Raw genomic sequence first — 17,270 nt, 5'->3', positions numbered from 1 at the left:
ACAAGGCATTTATATTCTGATCATGGGTTTCTGCTTCTGATCACAGAGGTGCAGACAAACAGGCAATAACCATTGTTGTACCTTCCCACATTGCTGCAAATCTCTCCCCCGACACTTCTAGGGGACTTAAAGTGCTGGTACCCTGTCTTTCCTCCTTTCATTTTTCTCTTTGAATCGTTTTTGGGAGCCAAACAGTAAGGACTAAGACATTCAAAAGCAACTGAATATATGGGGTACATGCCCAGGAAAAGGCACAGGCCAAACACTGAGAAGTCCTTAAGGTTATACCTCAGACTGATCTTTGACACAAAGACAGCCTGCAACAGTCAATAAACAAAAACCAGAAAAACAACAAAACGCAATAAACCCTGGGAAGGGGGTTGAATCTGATTTACAGTTACCACACTATCAGATTCAAACGTCCAGTTTTCAACAAAGAGTCACAAGGCATGCAGAGAAACAGGTCAGTATTGCCCATTCAGAGGAAGAAAATCAACATAAATTGTCTTTGAAAAAGACCTGATGACAGATAATTTTTTAAAAAAATTTTTTTTTGAAATTTAAGGGGCACCTGGGTGACTCAGTCAGTTAAGCATCCAACTTCAGCCCAGGTCATGATCCCATGGTTCGTGAGTTGAAGCCCCATGTCAGGCTCTGTGCTGACAGCTTGGACCCTGGAGCCTGCTTGGATTCTGTGTGTACCTCTCTCTCTGCCCCTCCCCAGCTCATGTTCACACTCTGTCTCTGTCAAAAATAAATAAACCTAATAAAAAAATAAATAAAAATTAAAAAAAAAAAAAGACCTGATGGCAGATCTCCCAGACAAAAGCTTTAAAACAACTGTCTTCAGGCTGCTCAAAGAACTGCAGGAAGATGTGGAGAAAGACAAGAAAACAATAAACAAAATGTAAATATCAATAAAGAGATAGAAAACCTAGAAAACGCCAGAAATTCTAGAGCTGAAAATATAATAACTGAAATGAAAGTTCCCTGGAGGAATTCAGTGGCAGATGTGAGGCGGCAGAAGAAAGAATCCAAGAACTTGAAGAAAGGACAGTGGAAATTGTCAAGTCTGAGGAACAGACAAACCAGAATGAAGAAAAGTGAACAAAGCCTAAGGGACCTGTGATACACCATCAAGTTGACCAACAAACATATTGTGGTTGTCATGGAGGGAAAAGAGAATATTTGAAGAAATAATGGTTGAAAACTTACCACATTTGATTAAAGACATGAATATAAACATCAAGCATTGTGATGAACTCTAGGTAAGAACTCCAAAATACCCACTCTGAGACACAATATAATCAGTCTTTCAGAGGACAAAGAGTATTAAAAGCAGGAAAGACACAACTCGTCACATACAAGGAATCCTCAAAAAGATTATCAGCAGAGTTCTCATCAGAAACTGGAGGCTAATATATTCAAATATATTCAAATATTCAATATATTCAATTTGCTGGCCAATATATTCAAAGTGCTAAAAGAAAAAAAACAATGTTAACGAATCCAGTATCTGGTAAAAACTGCCTTTCAAAAGTGAGGTAGAGGGCTCCTGGGTGGCTCAGTTAGTTAAGCAGCTGACTTGACTTTGGCTCAGGTCATGATCTCACAGTTAGTGACACTGAGCCCCACGATGGGCTCTATGCTGACAGCTCATAGCCTGCTTGGGATTCTCTCCCTCTGTCTCTCTGCCCCTCCCCCACTCAATCTTGCTCTCTCAGCTCTCTCTCAAAATAAATAAATAAATGAATTTTAAAAACAAAATAAAAGGTAGAAATTAAAATTCCCAGATAAACAAAAAACAGAGATGGGCCCTGCAAGAAATTCTCAAAAGAGTCCTGCAGGGTAAAGTAGAAAGAACATTGGACAGCAAGACAAAGCTATATAAAGAAATAAAGTTCTCAAGTTAAATACATGAGCAATTATAAAAGCTAGTAGTATTGTGCCAGTGGTCCATAACTCTACTTTTTACTTTCTACGTGATTTGAGAGATGAATGCACTTAAGTATTTTTTTATAAACAGTATCTAAAAGGTAGTGTTCTAGCTTTGATTTGTAACTCCAAATTTTGTTTTCTATATAATTTAAGAGTCTCATGCACTTAAAAGAATTACTAGTGGGGCACCTGGGTGGCTCAGTCAGTTAAGCATCCGACTTTGACTCAGGTCATGATTTTGCAGTCTGTGAGTTTGAGCCCCGTGTCAGGCTCTGTACTGACAGTTCAGAGCCAGGAGCCTGCTTCAGATTCTACATCTCCCTCTCTCTGCTCCTCTCCTGCTTGCATGCATGTGCACACTCTCTCTCTCTTGTGCACGCGTGCTCTCTCTCTCTCCCCCAAAGATAAATAAACATTGAAAAAAAAAGGAATTACTACTTTATGTTTTGGGGCACACAATATATAAAGATCTACTTTTATGTCATAAGCAACCAAAAGAGGTGGGGACAGAGATATAAAGAAGCAGAGTTTTTGTGTATAATTGAAGTTAAGCTAATACAAATTCAAAGTAGAGTGTTATAACTTTAGGATGTTAGGTGTAATGCCTAAGGTAAACACAAAGGAAAATGCTAGGGAATATATACAAAAGGAAATGAGAAAGAAATTTAAACATTTAACTACAAAAAAAAAAGAGTATGCAGGGGGGCGCCTGGGTGGCTCAGTTGGTTAAGCGTCCAACTTTGGCTCAGGTCATGATCTCACGGTTCGTGGGTTCGAGCCCCATGTCAGGCTCTGTGCAGACACGCTCAGTGGAGCCTGCTCCCGATTCTCTGTCTCCCTCTGTCTCTCTCGAAAACAAAATAAAACACTAAAAAAAATTTTTTTTTTTTAAATGGAGTATGCGGGAAATGAGGGGTAAGAAGGAAGCTATAAGGCATATAGAAAATGGCAAAATGACATTGGCAAGGCCCTCTTTATCAGTTATTTTAACTATAAAGACAGATTGGCAGAATGGATAAAAACACTTGATCTTGGGGCGCCTGGGTGGCGCAGTCGGTTAAGTGTCCGACTTCAGCCAGGTCACGATCTCGCGGTCCGTGAGTTAGAGCCCCGCGTCGGGCTCTGGGCTGATGGCTCGGAGCCTGGAGCCTGTTTCCGATTCAGTGTCTCCCTCTCTCTCTGCCCCTCCCCCGTTCATGCTCTGTCTCTCTCTGTCCCAAAAATAAATAAAAAACGTTGAAAAAAAAATTTAAAAAAAAACAAAAACACTTGGTCTAAGAGACTCCCTTTAGGTCCAAAGACACAAATGAATTGAAAGTGACAAGATGCAAAAATACAGTCCATGAAAATAGCATGCAAAAGAGAGTAGGTAGGGGTAGTTATGTTAATATTAGATAAAATAAGACTTTAGATCCAAAAAATTTTCTAGATACAAAAGTTCAATACAGTAAGGAGATATAATAATTACAAACCTGATTGTATAAACCTAATAATTACTTACCTGATAACAGACCATCAAGTAATAGTTGGAAACTTTAACACTCCACTCTCAATAATGGATACAACAACCAGGCAAGAGTTAAGTAAGAAAATAGAGAACTTAAACACAAAAAAACAATTAGATCTAACACATACAAAGAGCATTCTACCTACACATCTGGTCACTTGTGAACACTGTATACATTCTTCTTGTGCACATGGGACATATTCTTGGATAGACCATATCCAAGGCCAAAATTCAATCTCAGTAGATTTTAAAAGGTAGATATGAGCCAACATTGTACTGGGAGTTCTACCTGGAGCTGTTAGGCAAGAAAAAGATATAAAAGGCATTCAAATTGGGAGAGGAAGTAGTAAAATTCTGTTTACAGATAATATGCTTTCCCCCTAATACTATAACTAGAAAGGAAAAAATAGTAATTTTACATTGAAGAAACCTGGCAGACACCACCTTACAAGTGATGGAAGTAAGCATCACCAGTACTGTGTCAACACATGGACCTCAGGTTCCCTCTTACATGATGCATTGAGAAGGGCACAGCATCACTTTCCTAGTACTCCTTCCCCAAATGTATCTTGTGAATTTGGGGATGAGGAAGTAGCAGGCAAAGCCAAATTGAGGGACATTTTACAAAATAACTGATCTTCAAAATGACCTTCAGAAACTGATCTTCAAAAATGTCAAAGTCATGAAAGAGAAAAAAGACTGAGGCTCTGCTCCAGATTTAAAAAGATGAAAGAGACGTGACAACTAAATGCAACATTTGATTCTGGACTAGAAGCGGAAATGTTTTCTTCTTTCTTTCTTTTTTTTTTTTTCTGTAAACTATGTTAGTAGGACAATTGGTGAAATTTGAATAAACTCTATAGATTATATAATCTTACTGTCTTATTAATTGCCTGATTTTGATAATTCTTTTTTTTTCCAAGGGCTTTTCTTAGAAACTTCTTTATTTCAATTGTTAGAAACCTCTTTATTTCAAGTGTTCTTAAACACTCTACTACATATATTACAGAATAGGATCACTTTTATATAGATTTGATGATTCTACTGTGGCTATTTATGTAAGAAAATATCCTTGTTTTTAGGAAAAAGACACTAAATTAGTTATTTTGGGATGAAGTATCGTGAACAACTCATTCTCAAATAGTTTGGGAAAAAATAACAGTATATACAGAGAAAGAGATAAAGATTTAAAAAACATGCAGAGAGAGATTTATATAAAAACATAAGAATATGGGAAATCCGAGAATTCTTTGTATTATTTTTGGTAACTGTTCTTTAGGGATGAATTGTTTAAAAAGGAAATGCTAAACAGTTAACATGAAAACAAAACAAGAATGAGATAGGGGCACCTGGGTGGCTCCGTTGGTTAAGCTGCTGACTTCAGCTCAGGTCATGATCTTGCACTCCATGAGTTCAAGCCCCATATCGGGCTCTGTGCTGACAGCTCAGAGCCTGGAGCCTGCTTCAGATTCTTGTGTCTCCTCCTCTGTCTGCCCCTCTGCCTCTCATGCTGTCTCTCTGTCTCTGTCAAAAATAAATAAATATTTTTTAAAAATTAAAAAAAAAAAAAGAATGAGATAAATGTGTATTTTTTCTCATGGAAAAGTATCTCCAATATGATTGTCCAGGTACAAAAGCAAGATTAAAAAATAGGATGTGTAGTCTACTTCCATTTTTATAAAACATAGACATATGGATGCATACATTTGGGCATAGAAACAATCTGTTACTGGTACTTACCTTTGGGAGTTGAAAACTATAAATTTTCATGTTTTAACTCTTAACAATAACAAGTATATATTTGTAATCAGAAAAAAATTAAAAATTTTGTTCAAAAGCTAATTTGCCAAATTGTGACTAAAATGCTGACCAGTTTTTTTGATGTGATTACAGCACAGCCCTCAACTCAGTAGTCCCATTGTTTCACCAGCTCAGTCGCCAGCACCAGCGCAGCTGACCACCCTGAAAACTGTCCGTCCTTCTGGACCACCCCTTTCCATCATACCTCAGTTTTCTAGACCTTTTGTTCCAGGGCAAGGTAAGTGCTTGAAACTAGTCACAGCCTCAGAGTTGTAGGACATCCCTTCCCCTGGATGATGTATGGAATTGTCGAATCACTGTATTATACACCTGACACTGATGTAACACTGTATGTTAACTATACTGGAATTATTTTTTTTTTTTAATTAAAAATAAGACATCCCTTCTCAATCACTTTGTGATTTCCTTTGGTACTGCTTTCAGTTCTCCACAGGACTGCATTTTGACCTCCACCCAGGCATATTTATTACTATATATTCTCCTAACCTTAATGTTTCATCACTAGTTAATAATTACTAACTTAGTAATTCCTTCCATTCAGTAATTCTTTATGTGATATAGTTAAAGTGACCTTAACTTATTATCCTTAGACTCCATTTCTCTGTAGTAGTAATATGCAATGCTATAAACTTGTTCTTTATTTCTAATACCTATATTACAGTAGCATATATCAAGAGTTTATTCAAAAATGTATTCAACAGTTTTTGAGGCCTTACTGTGACCCTGACATACAAAAACGAATAAGGTAAAGTCCTCTTCCTCACTGACCCTCGGTCTAATTGGAGGAACAGACCACAAATGGATGATTATAGAATAATATTTTTGGAATTTATCCTAAGCATAATGCACACAATGATTTATCCACAGAAGAGTTTGGTGTATAGCAGAAAAAATGCAAAACAACCTAAATGTCTTATCAGTAAGGATTAGAGTATATCTATATAGGGAATACTAAGTAGTTATCCAAAAAATATATTTTAAAGAATCATTGAAAGAAGAAATACAGTACAGTGAATGATTTTAAAAAACATGTTACATGAAGAGGAGTGGTGGTAGATACACACTTCAAGTTATGGAATGAGTAAGTCACAGGCATGGGGAGTATAATATAGGGAATATATTCAATGGTATTATAATGGCATTGTATGGTGACAGATGGTAGGTACACTTGTGGTGAGCATAGCATAACATCTAACTTGTCCGGTCACTGTGTTGTACACCTGAAACTAATGTAACATTGTATATCAACTGTACTTCCATCTATTTATTTTGCAGGAGAGTGCAAGCAAGGGAGGGGGTTACTGGAGAGATGTCTAGTAAGCCTTTGAAAAGGTGCTCAACATCATCCATTAATTATTAGGGAAAGGAATATTAAAATCTGAATGAAATATCACTTTGACCCCACTAGAATGGCTATAATCAAAAAGATTAACACCACTGGATGTAGGTGAAGTTACAGATCAGCTAGAATTCTTGCACATTGGTGTGGAGGAGTAAAATGATAAAACCATTTTGGAAAAAAGATTTGAGTTTCTTACAAAATTAATCACTTACCTTGCAATGCAGCAATTCCACTCCTAGGTATTTACCCAAGAGAAATGAAAATATAAATATGTAGACTTGTACAGCAAATTATATAACAACTTTATTTTATTATAATCACCCAAACTGGACATAACCCAAATGTCCACCAACAAGAGACTAGATATACAGATTGTAATGGATCCTTACAATGGAATACTATTGAACAACATGAATGAACAAGGCAGACTGATCTGCAACAACATGGATTAATTTCAGAGTCATTATGTTAAGCAAAAAACAAGCCAGACACAAAGACATACTATATTATTCTAATTAAATGAAATCCAGTTATAGGCTAACTAAGGTATGATGTTAGAAACCACATAGTCATGTGGATGGGATATGGACTTGACTGGTAAGGAGCTTGAGGGCACTTTTCAGGGGATGGAAATGTTCATTGTCTTTTTGGGTTTTGATTACATGAACTTTACAATTGTTGGAATTCATCAAACACTAAAGATGTGCATTTTATTTTATATAAATTATATCTAACTTTTTTTAAATATTTATAAAACACACAGAACAAAGACTGAAAAGATACACACCAAAATGTTAGAAGTGATGGAATTACTAGAATGGTTTTTATTTTCTCTTTTGTAATTGTTTCCAGGTTTTCTACAAAGCCACGTACTTTAATAATCTAGAAAAATAAAACATAAAAAGTGAATTGAAAGGGCGACTGGGTGGCTCAGTTGGTTAATCGTCTGACTTTGGCTCAGGTCGTTATCTCATGGATCCTGAGTTAAAGCCCCACATCGGTTCTGTGCTGACAGCTCAGAGCCTGGAGCCTGCTTCCAATTCTGTGTCTCCCTCTCTCTCTGCCCCTCCCCCACACACACTCTGTTTCTCTCTCTCTCTCTCTTTCTCTCAAAAATAAATAAACATTTGAAAAAATTTTTTTAAGTTCATTGAAATAGTGTGTGGTCGGGGCACCTGGGTGGCTCAGTCGGTTAAGCGTCCGACTTCGGCTCAGGTCACAATCTCGCAGTCCATGGGTTTGAGCCCCGCGTCGGGCTCTGGGCTGATGGCTCAGAGCCTGGAGCCTGCTTCCGATTCTGTGTCTCCCTCTCTCTCTGCCCTTCCCCCGTTCGTGCTCTGTCTCTCTCTGTCTCAAAAATAAATAAACGTTATAAAAAAAAAATTAAAAAAAAAAAAAAGAAATAGTGTGTGGCAATAGTGTGATACTGGGATGCCTGTTCTAGGAGGAACATACAGCATGGCCTGTATGGAGGAGTCTTTGATTATTGCTGTCTACAGCTCATCTCCATAGTGGAAAAGAATACTGCTCCACCGGCCTAAACTTAACTCTGACTTTCTTGCAGCTGTTCTTTATACATCTTCGTGCTTTGCATTGTATCTCTGATCTCAGTGCTAAGCCTCCATGCCATATCTGCCCTTCACATGGTGCTTGGGAAGGAGCAAGTCTGTCATGGGTGTGTCCTGCAGGGAGCTGCCCTCGCACCTTCACACTGTTCGTCAGATTAGAGCTCTGTGGAGTAGGGAGAAGTCCACAATGTGCTTTTCTCTGTTATCAGGCTTTCAGGAGAAGGGATGTATGATTCCCTGAAATGCTTTCCTGGCACCTGTGCATAATCCCCCTCCAAACCCAGAATGTGCTGAATTGGGGAACTTACGGGTAAAATAAAATGAGGATATTAACAAATGAAAACATTATTCTCCAGGAGAATGTCTTTGCAGTCAGCATTTATTAAGCCCTTTAAAGAGTGTTTAAGAGCAGACCCAAGACCTAAAATGTAAATATACCCTTTGGTTAACACCGTAAAAATGTTTGTAATGGGTGCCTGGCTGGCTCAGTCAAAAGAGCATGCAACTCTTGAACTCAGGGTCATGAGATTACAATGGGTGTAGAGAAAAGTTTGCAATGAGAATATATAAATGTATATATGCATATATTTATAGTAATTAATAGTGATTTGGGGAGGGGTGCCTGGCTGGCTCAGTCAGTAGAGCATGTGACTCTTGATGTCGGAGTTGTGGGTTCCAGCCCCACGATGAGTGCAGAGATTACTTAAAAAATTAAAAATCTTTAAAAAAAAAAAAAATAGTGACTTTGGGAAGATAAACTTAATGTTTTTCCTTCTCTTCAAATGTAAGTCATATTAATTTTTAATCATCATAGAAAACATGGATTTTAGCATCTCACATGGGTGGAAATGGGTATTACAGTTCTTCTGGAATGTTAAGGTATAAATAGGTTAAGGTAAATGAAGCTTCCCTCCTTCCTATTCCCCGTCTTCCCAGTTCCTACCTCCTACTTTCTTCATAACCACTGTTATTAGTCCTTACTCCTTTCAGAAGTTTACCCTTCGTCTTGAAAGGGAAGATGGAAACTTAAATTCTTTTTTAAAATGTCAGTACCTACACTTTTTTAATCTACCAAATGTGTTTTCCCTACTCATGTTAACTATTTTGGACAATTTAGAAAACTTAGGGAAGTACTTTTAGAACTGAGCAGAAAACAATGTAAAAGTTTTTTTAATTGACTTTCAGGAGATGCCAGATACCCATTACTTGGCCAGCCTCTGCAGTACAACCCTCCTGCTGTTCTGCACGGACACATTCCAACCCAACAGGTATGAAAGCTGTCTGGCGGCCTAGGCTTTGTTGGCAGGACGTCATAGCTCCTTTGCACAGAGTGTGGGGGTCCTGGGCCCACCTGCTGGCAGTTCACAAGAAGTCCTCTGTACCACAGCCAGCTGACTTATCGATGTTGTCCCATTGAGTCTGGCCACACAGAGAGCAGACAAGGAAGAAGGTGGTTTGCTGTTTGGCTAAGCGATCAGTGCTATCCCAAAGTGGGAGGGGCGGGGGGGCTGGGGCCACAAGCTGGGGCCTTGCTTATGAAAGACAGCAAATGACTGGTTATAGTGAGGAACAGAAGTGCCATTGCCACCCGGTCTTTGGATTGGATTTTTTTCTGCTAAAGTACAGAGCCCAGACTGGGTATGTTTAAGGGTTAAGTGTTTAAACATTACAGACCTATTTTTCAGCACTATTAACCTTATTTCTCATCTGTTTGTGGGTTTTCAGGGTCAGTCTGGCAACAGGCATGGAAATCGAGGAAGGAAACAAGCTAAAAAAGCTGCATCCACTGACCTTGGTGCAGGAGAGCCAGGTGTGTCCCTGAGAGGCAATTAGATGTGGTTCTACAAACTGTCAACCAGTTCAACAGTCTTTAGACAAAAATGGGTTTTCCTCTCCTAAAGTCCTGCACATTACAGGAAATTATGTCATCTGTAATGTAGGGCTCTTAACTATATTCTTGTAATTGTCTCATTTCACAGTGCAGCTATAGGTGGATTTAGTAGGGATGAAGGGACCAAAGGGAAAAGTTATGTGTGAAAGGAACAGATAGAATGATATTCTTTGCCTGTGTGTTTTTGGAAAAAGGAAGTAGTCCTTACACCCATGCAGAGATAGTCTGATGAACAAAAACTGCCTTTCTGTGGCAGAGTGCTTTCAATGTGTACTCAACAGCCTTGGGTCATTATGACAAGGGCTGTTATCTTTACTTTACAGTGGGGCCATGAAGTTCAGGAGACCGCTCAAGATAACACACCTAACTTAGAGAAGCCACTATACAATGGTGTGTTTTCTATGCATAGCTTTCAGTGAAGACCAAGATGGGTAGTTTAGTACCATTAGCTCTGCACCCCTTGCCTAAGGGGTAAGTAGGAATGATTTTTTAAATGGCCATAATTATAGTTTTGTGGGTTTGAATGGTTTTACAAAATCCCGTTCATTTCTTATGTCATATTTGGGTCTTCGGTACTTTCTGCCCACCATTTTGGTAACAGGGATTATTAATTCTATACCTTTTCCATTCTAGTTGTTGGGAAGGTCTTGGAAATTACTGAACTCCCTGATGGAATAACTCGCATGGAAGCCGAGAAGCTTTTTGGGGAACTCTTTAAAATTGGTGCCAAGATCCGGTGGCTCCGAGACCCTCAATCCCAGCCCCAGCTGCGTCGTCACCCCCTCTGCTGTGGCAGCGGGGATAACACTGTCAATCCTGAACGCTCTAAACCCAGTGACTTGGCCTCCACTTATACCGTCTTAGCCACATTCCCCTCCATTTCAGCTGCACAGAATGCATTGAAGAAACAAATTAACTCAGTTAACAAGTTTAAGCTGAGAACGAGCAAGAAGCACTATGACTTCCACATTCTGGAAAGGGCGAGTTCTCAGTAACAGCCACCTTGGACCCTTGGCCTTTATGATTCCCCTGTCCTCACCCATCTTTAATTGGCTTGGTTTTTGGAGCTTCTGTTAACATGATAGAGACTCCTAGGACGTGTGGTCATGGCGTTATAGCTTTTGAAGACAGGCCAGTGATCCAGCAAAGGGGGGAAATTACACATTTCACTCCAAATGACTGTAGGAATCCACATCGGAATGATCCAGAGTTAGCAGCTTTTTCCGAGGAAATGCTGTTCAAATGCCTCCTAACTTTTATAGTTATTTTGTTTTATATTTCTGAATTCTTGTATCAGATCCAGAGCTCTATTGTACAGCAAATTATTCTTCAAAATGATTACAACCAGTTGCAACCTGTATTTCTTTTTTGCAGCCAGCACAATGTGACCCAACAGAGAATTTGGGGGAAAAAGAATGCAGGAATGGAATAACCAAGTCAAAACCTTGTACTATCTTCTTGGGGGGCTGGACGGTGACTAAGGAGAGCCCACAAATAGACCATTACTCTTTCCCTGTATCTTTAAACACAGAAACAATTTCCAAAAAATACAGAACTCCCTCATAGGGTCCTTTCCTTATTCATTTAGGTAGTATGAACATTAAGTGTAAAGCAAATTATGTTCTTAACACTTCTTAATCAAACCACTTAGATTCAAGGGGGAATAGGAATCATTTTAGGCAGGAAAATACTTCCACTTTTTTTTTTTAAGTGTCCCTCTGATAACTAAATGCCACTTACTTGCATTCCCCTCGTGAATATTTTGTCACCTAAGGAAATGCATTTGATGAGTGCTGGAAACTTCTTAAGTGGTTTAAAATGTTTTCATTGTTTGCAGCGGATCACTGGACATCAAAGATTCATTGCACTTATGAACAAGGAACCTTTTTTTCATTTTCTGTGTAATTTGCAAGGCTGTACAATGTGTGCTGATGCAAGCCTTTTTCAGTTCAAGAGAATAAATGTTTACAAATACAGACCCATTTTTTCTTTTGTAAATTAAAAACACCTTTTTCAATGAGTATTAGTATGGAAGACCTCCCCCATCTTGAAGACTTCTATTTTAGATTGACAGAAGACAGTAATCCTAATCATTTTACAAAAGTCCTACAAAGCATTGCTTTCTCTATGGGAGTGATGCCTGTGGGTATGACTCCCGTCATTTTGTTCTCTCATAAAGTTAACACCAGTCAATGAAAGACAGTCTTTAGTATGAATACACTTAGAGTCAGGCAGCTAAAAATCAAACATTATGTTTGGTTAGATAAAGAATTTGTGGTTTAGCCAACATATTGAGCACCCAGTTGTCCAGTTTACCTCAAATGCTTTATAAGAAAACTTTTCCCGTTTGCTAGCCAAGCAAAGTCCAACTGTTTGTGAAACCCAAAAGGTGGGGATGTCTGCCGTCTGCAACTTGGCTAGAACCCGGTTTGCTTCCAGCCTAGACTACAGGTTTACTTGGCAACTCAAGAGCAACAGGTGTTACCAGACTGGTGCAGATGTTCACTTTCTCTAAAGCTTCTGCAAAGTCCCCCTTGGTCTCAGGGCACCCGAGGCCTCCCTACAAGCTGGTACGTCCTGATGTTGAATATTGTACTCCTGGGAAAAGTTGGAGCTGCCTTTGAACCATGTCAGATTCAGGAGCCATACCAGAGGGAAAAGTAAGAGTAAGAACTGTGAAAGTCCCTCACTTCCAAGGCCTGTCAAATTTTTATTATTTTTGACTATAGAGAGTCAAAGAAGGATAGAATACACAATTAGGGCCAGAATAGCAAGAATTGTTAATCAAACACGGAGATGGTTTAAAAACACCATCTACTCGTTCTCTGTTTAACTCCTGCAGTAGGCCTCCTGGTAAACCTTTTTTGTTTACAAAAATAAAAATTGACCTAATTGACAAAGCATATTAGTTTCAAGTGTACAACATAATGATTTGATATTTGTATGTACTGCAAAATGACTAATATCCATCACCTCATATAGTTAGCAATTTTGTGTGTATGAGGAGACTTAAAAATTTTTTTTATTTATTACATTTATTTATTTTTGAGAGACAGACCACAAATGGGGAGGGACAGAGAGAGAAGGAGACAGAATACGAAGCAGGCTCCAGGCTCTGAGCTGTCAGCACAGAGCCCTACGCGGGGCTCAAACTTACAAACCGTGAGATCATGACATGAGCCGAAGTTGGACACTCAACCAACTGAGCCACCCAGGCGCCCCTGAGAACTTTTTTTTTTTTTTAACGTTTATTTATTTTTGAGACAGAGACAGAGCATGAATGAGGGAGGGTCAGAGAGAGAGGGAGACACAGAATCTGAAACAGGCTCCAGGCTCTGAGCAGTCAGCACAGAGCCCGACGCGGGGCTCGAACTCACGGACCGCGAGATTGAGACCTGAGCCGAAGTCGGACGCTTAACCGACTGAGCCACACAGGCGCCCCGAGAACTTTTAAAATCTACTCTGTTAGCAACTTTCAAATACACAATACAGTGTTACTAACTGTAGTCACCATGCTGTACATTAAAACCTGTGTTCACTTTCAACCCTGGGTTTACCCTGCCCAGAGAAAATAGGTAAGAAACCAGAGCAAGGCTATTGTGAAGTTAGCTCCCACCCACCCCACCACCACCCCCGCAATTCCCTGACAATCACATGGGAATACTAAGAAATTGCCAACCCCCCACTTTATAAAAATATGCTCACATTCCCTAGGGTATTCTATTTTTGATCCCCTAGAATCTAATTTCACCTACAGAAAAATGGAGGAAGAACCACACACAGGAAACATGTAAGATGTGATTTGGCCCAGACTTTTAACCTTCATAAAGACAGCTTCAAATGATCCACAGCCTTGGCTGTGGATTTTCCATAAGTACTGACTGTATTTAGGGACAGGGTGGTACTTTTGCCATTAAAACTATTGCTTTTCTTGCAGTGCCTGGGTGGCCCAATCGGTTAAACGTCCAACTTCAGCTCAGGTCATGATCTCGCAGTTTGTGGATTTGAGCCCCATGTCAGGCTCTGCTGTCAGTGCAGAGCCTGCTTCAGATCTTCTGTCTCCGTCTCTCTCTGCCCCTTCCCGATTTGAGCTCTGTCTCTCAAAAATAAACAAACGTTTTAAAAAATGAATAAAATAAAATGGGCTATTCTTACCTATGCCAATAATAGCTCCAGCAGCCCTTTCTTTGGGAATGATAGAGGTCACTATAACTTTTTGTCCACTTTTGCTACTTTATGTATTAGAAAACTGAGAATATGGCTTAATATTTTTAAGCCCTTGGTCCATGAAGAACATGGATCTATTGGGAATGTGTTTGTGAATCTAGAGCACAAAGTGTGTTTGCCATTATGCCAGCAGTAAATAATTAACTTGTCATCTGAGCTGACAACAAAATAGGCATCTGAATCCTCACCCAGGCTAAGCCATTGTTTTTCTGATCCCACCAGGGAGGGATCTGTGACCTGTGAATAGTGTGGGAACACAGGTCTCAGTAGAACCCACAGTGCCAGAGTGGCTTGAGAAGAATCAAAGCCAGTACATCCACAGCTACCCCAGGAGGTAGCAAAAGTTGGGTTCTCCATGTGTCCTCATCAACAGGAAAAATGTAAATGTAAGACTTCAGCAAAGGCCAGCCCCAGGGCCTTTGTGAAGGCGACCGGATCCCCTATCCGCTTACTACTTGCTGAGCATCATGAGATGTGATCGTATAGTCCCCTAAGCAGAAAGCACAGACTTCCATATCCTGCTAGTGTCCAGTGTGGTGGTAGCATGAAGGTGTTCTTTGCTGGTATGATTCAAAGCTAGCCTCGTGTTGCTTGAAATTCTAGAAGCCTTGAATTGATGCTAAAAGAAAACCAGGCATTCACATGCACACATTCAGCCTGTAGGCCTTTACCAGCCTGGAAACAGGCAGGTATGGCTGCCCTTTAATCTACCCCATGCCTATATATGCTCACGCTGCATATTGCATACTAGTTCTTTTCCCCCTTAGTGTCTACACTTGGATTCATTTTGATTTGATTTTACCAGCCTAAGAATGTTGGAAGTGTGTAAGAAAAAGACAGTAGGAACTTCTAAATCAGAAACCCGAAAACTGATAAAAGTTGATTCTTTGCCAGGGAAGGGGGAAGCAATGAAATAGATAAATCATTGGGGCGCCAGGGTGGCTCAGTCGGTTAAGTGGCTGAGTCTTGACTTCAACTCCGATCATAATCTCACAGTTCGTGAGTATGAGCCCTGCGTTGGGCTCTGGAATCACAGCACAGAGCCTGCTTCAAATCCTTGGACTCCCTCTCTGCCCCTCCCTCACTCGTGCTCACTTGCTCGCTCTCTCTCAGAAGTAAATGTTTAAAAAAAAAAAAGAAAAAGAAAGGAAAGGAAGAAAAGAAAAAAAGGAAGGAAGGAAAAAGAAAGGAAAGAAAGAGAAATAGATAAGTCATTAGCTACATAATCTCCCCTCAAGAAACCCTGGCCTGTTTCAGGTATCTCTTGCTGTTTAACACACCACCCAGAATTGAGTGTTTTATTATTTTTTTTTTAATGTTTATTGATTTTTGAGAAAGAGAGAAACAGGGGTGGGGGGAGGGGCAGAGAGCAAGGAAGACACAGAATCCAAAACAGCCTCCAGGTTCCAAGCTGTCAGCACAGAGCCAGACACAGGGCTCAAACTCACAAACTGTGAGATCATGACCTGAGCCAAAGTCAGACACTTGGCTAACTGAGCCACCCAGACGCCCCTGGAATTGAGTGCTTTAAAGGAATAATCCCATGGGTTAGGAATTTGGGCGGGCCTCCAAAAGGATGGCTTGGCTCCCCTCTACCTGAAATTAGCTGCCCTCAGCTCAGGATGGGCTGGGCTAGAAGTTCCAAAATGGCTTCATTCACATCGGGGGTCCCAGGGCTGACATCCCCCACACCCCCAGCTATGATACCTCAATTTTCTTTTTTCTTCCTTATGCCTCAGTTTTCTACATGGACACTCTTGAGGTATTTCATCCTCCAAGGAAGCTCTGTTCGCACAGCTCCTCCAACAGCATAGCCTGGACTTATTTATAGTCACCATGCTGTACATTAGATCTCCAGAACTTATTCATCTTATGACTGGAAGTTTATAGTCTTCAACCACCTTTACCCATTGCCCCCCACCACAGGGTGCCCTGTTTCTGTAACTAGAGGGTATTTTAGACTCTACATATAAGTGAGATCATACAGTATTTGTCTTTCCCTGACTTACTTTATTTAGCATAATGCCCTCAAGGTGCATCCATGTTGTTGCAAATGGCAGGACTTCCTTCTTTTTTTTTTTCTTTTTTTTTTTTTTTTAATAGCTGATTAATTAAAGTCCTCCTAAAACCTGATCTTGGAATCCCAGAATGTCATTTCTTTTGCATTCTACCAGTGAAACAAAGTCCTGGAGCCAGCTCACAGCAGAGAAAATAAACCCCACTTCTTGAGAGAGAGGTGGCAAAAAGGCATATAGGGTGAAAGATGTGGCTGCAGCTATCTTTGGAAACAATTTACCACAGACACAAACACACAATAAAAATTCCCATTGACTTTGCATCCAAAACAAATCCTGAAGCTGACCTCTTCATATCCACTACCCCCTCCACCCAATCCAAGCTATCATCATCCAGTGTTTGGATTACTGGAATGGCCTTCCTCACTAGTCTCCCAGCCTCCACTCTTGCTCCCATGTACTCACATAGACAGAATGATCTAAAAGATAATTCCCTTGCCCAAATCCCTTGATGGCTTTCTACTATTAAATAGCAAATACTTATCTTGGTTTATAAAACTCTATGTGATCCAGCCCTGCCTAGTCTCTGATCTTATACCATTCAGGATATGGGTATTTGCTGTACCTTCTTTCTGGAATGCTCTTCCCCTGAACTCTGCCAAGCCAGCTCTTTTATCTTCTGTGTAAGTGTCCCCAGCAGGAAGGTCTTTATTAGCCACCCAATCACAATCTTCTGTATCACTTTATCTCAGTTTTCTGCATATCACTTACACTATTAGGTCTTTTTTTTTTCTACCACTAGAATATAAATTCCATGAGATCAGAGATCTTGCCTGTCTTACTTGTGGCTGTATTCCCAAGAACTTACTAGTTGTTCAACAAATATTTGTTAACTAGTTAATGACAAAGAGAGGATCCTAAGAATTCTGTTTTTGCTGGTCTGGAGCTCTCCTAAGTGATG

General features: G+C 39.9%; 1 protein-coding gene across 14 annotated transcripts in view; it reads left to right on the top strand.

Moving 5' to 3' along the window:
* R3HDM1 (R3H domain containing 1) overlaps positions 1 to 12,043 on the top strand; it is a 202,263-nt gene extending 190,220 nt beyond the window's left edge. For all 14 annotated transcript variants that reach the window (XM_053909251.1, XM_053909286.1, XM_053909274.1 and 11 more), the window contains 4 exons: positions 5,339 to 5,483; positions 9,362 to 9,444; positions 9,902 to 9,986; positions 10,701 to 12,043. In XM_053909251.1, the coding sequence (XP_053765226.1) occupies positions 5,339 to 5,483; positions 9,362 to 9,444; positions 9,902 to 9,986; positions 10,701 to 11,062 (675 nt within the window). In that variant the 3' untranslated portion in view covers positions 11,063 to 12,043. The remainder of the gene's footprint in view (positions 1 to 5,338; positions 5,484 to 9,361; positions 9,445 to 9,901; positions 9,987 to 10,700) is intronic.
* Positions 12,044 to 17,270: the final 5,227 nt, after the last annotated feature.

The sequence above is a fragment of the Panthera pardus genome, unplaced genomic scaffold, assembly GCF_024362965.1.
Source record: "Panthera pardus isolate Hobbes unplaced genomic scaffold, ASM2436296v1 HiC_scaffold_10, whole genome shotgun sequence".
Classification (NCBI taxonomy): domain Eukaryota; kingdom Metazoa; phylum Chordata; class Mammalia; order Carnivora; family Felidae; genus Panthera; species Panthera pardus.
The sequence above is the reverse complement of the archived record's forward strand: the minus strand, read 5'-3'. Positions and strand labels throughout refer to the sequence as shown.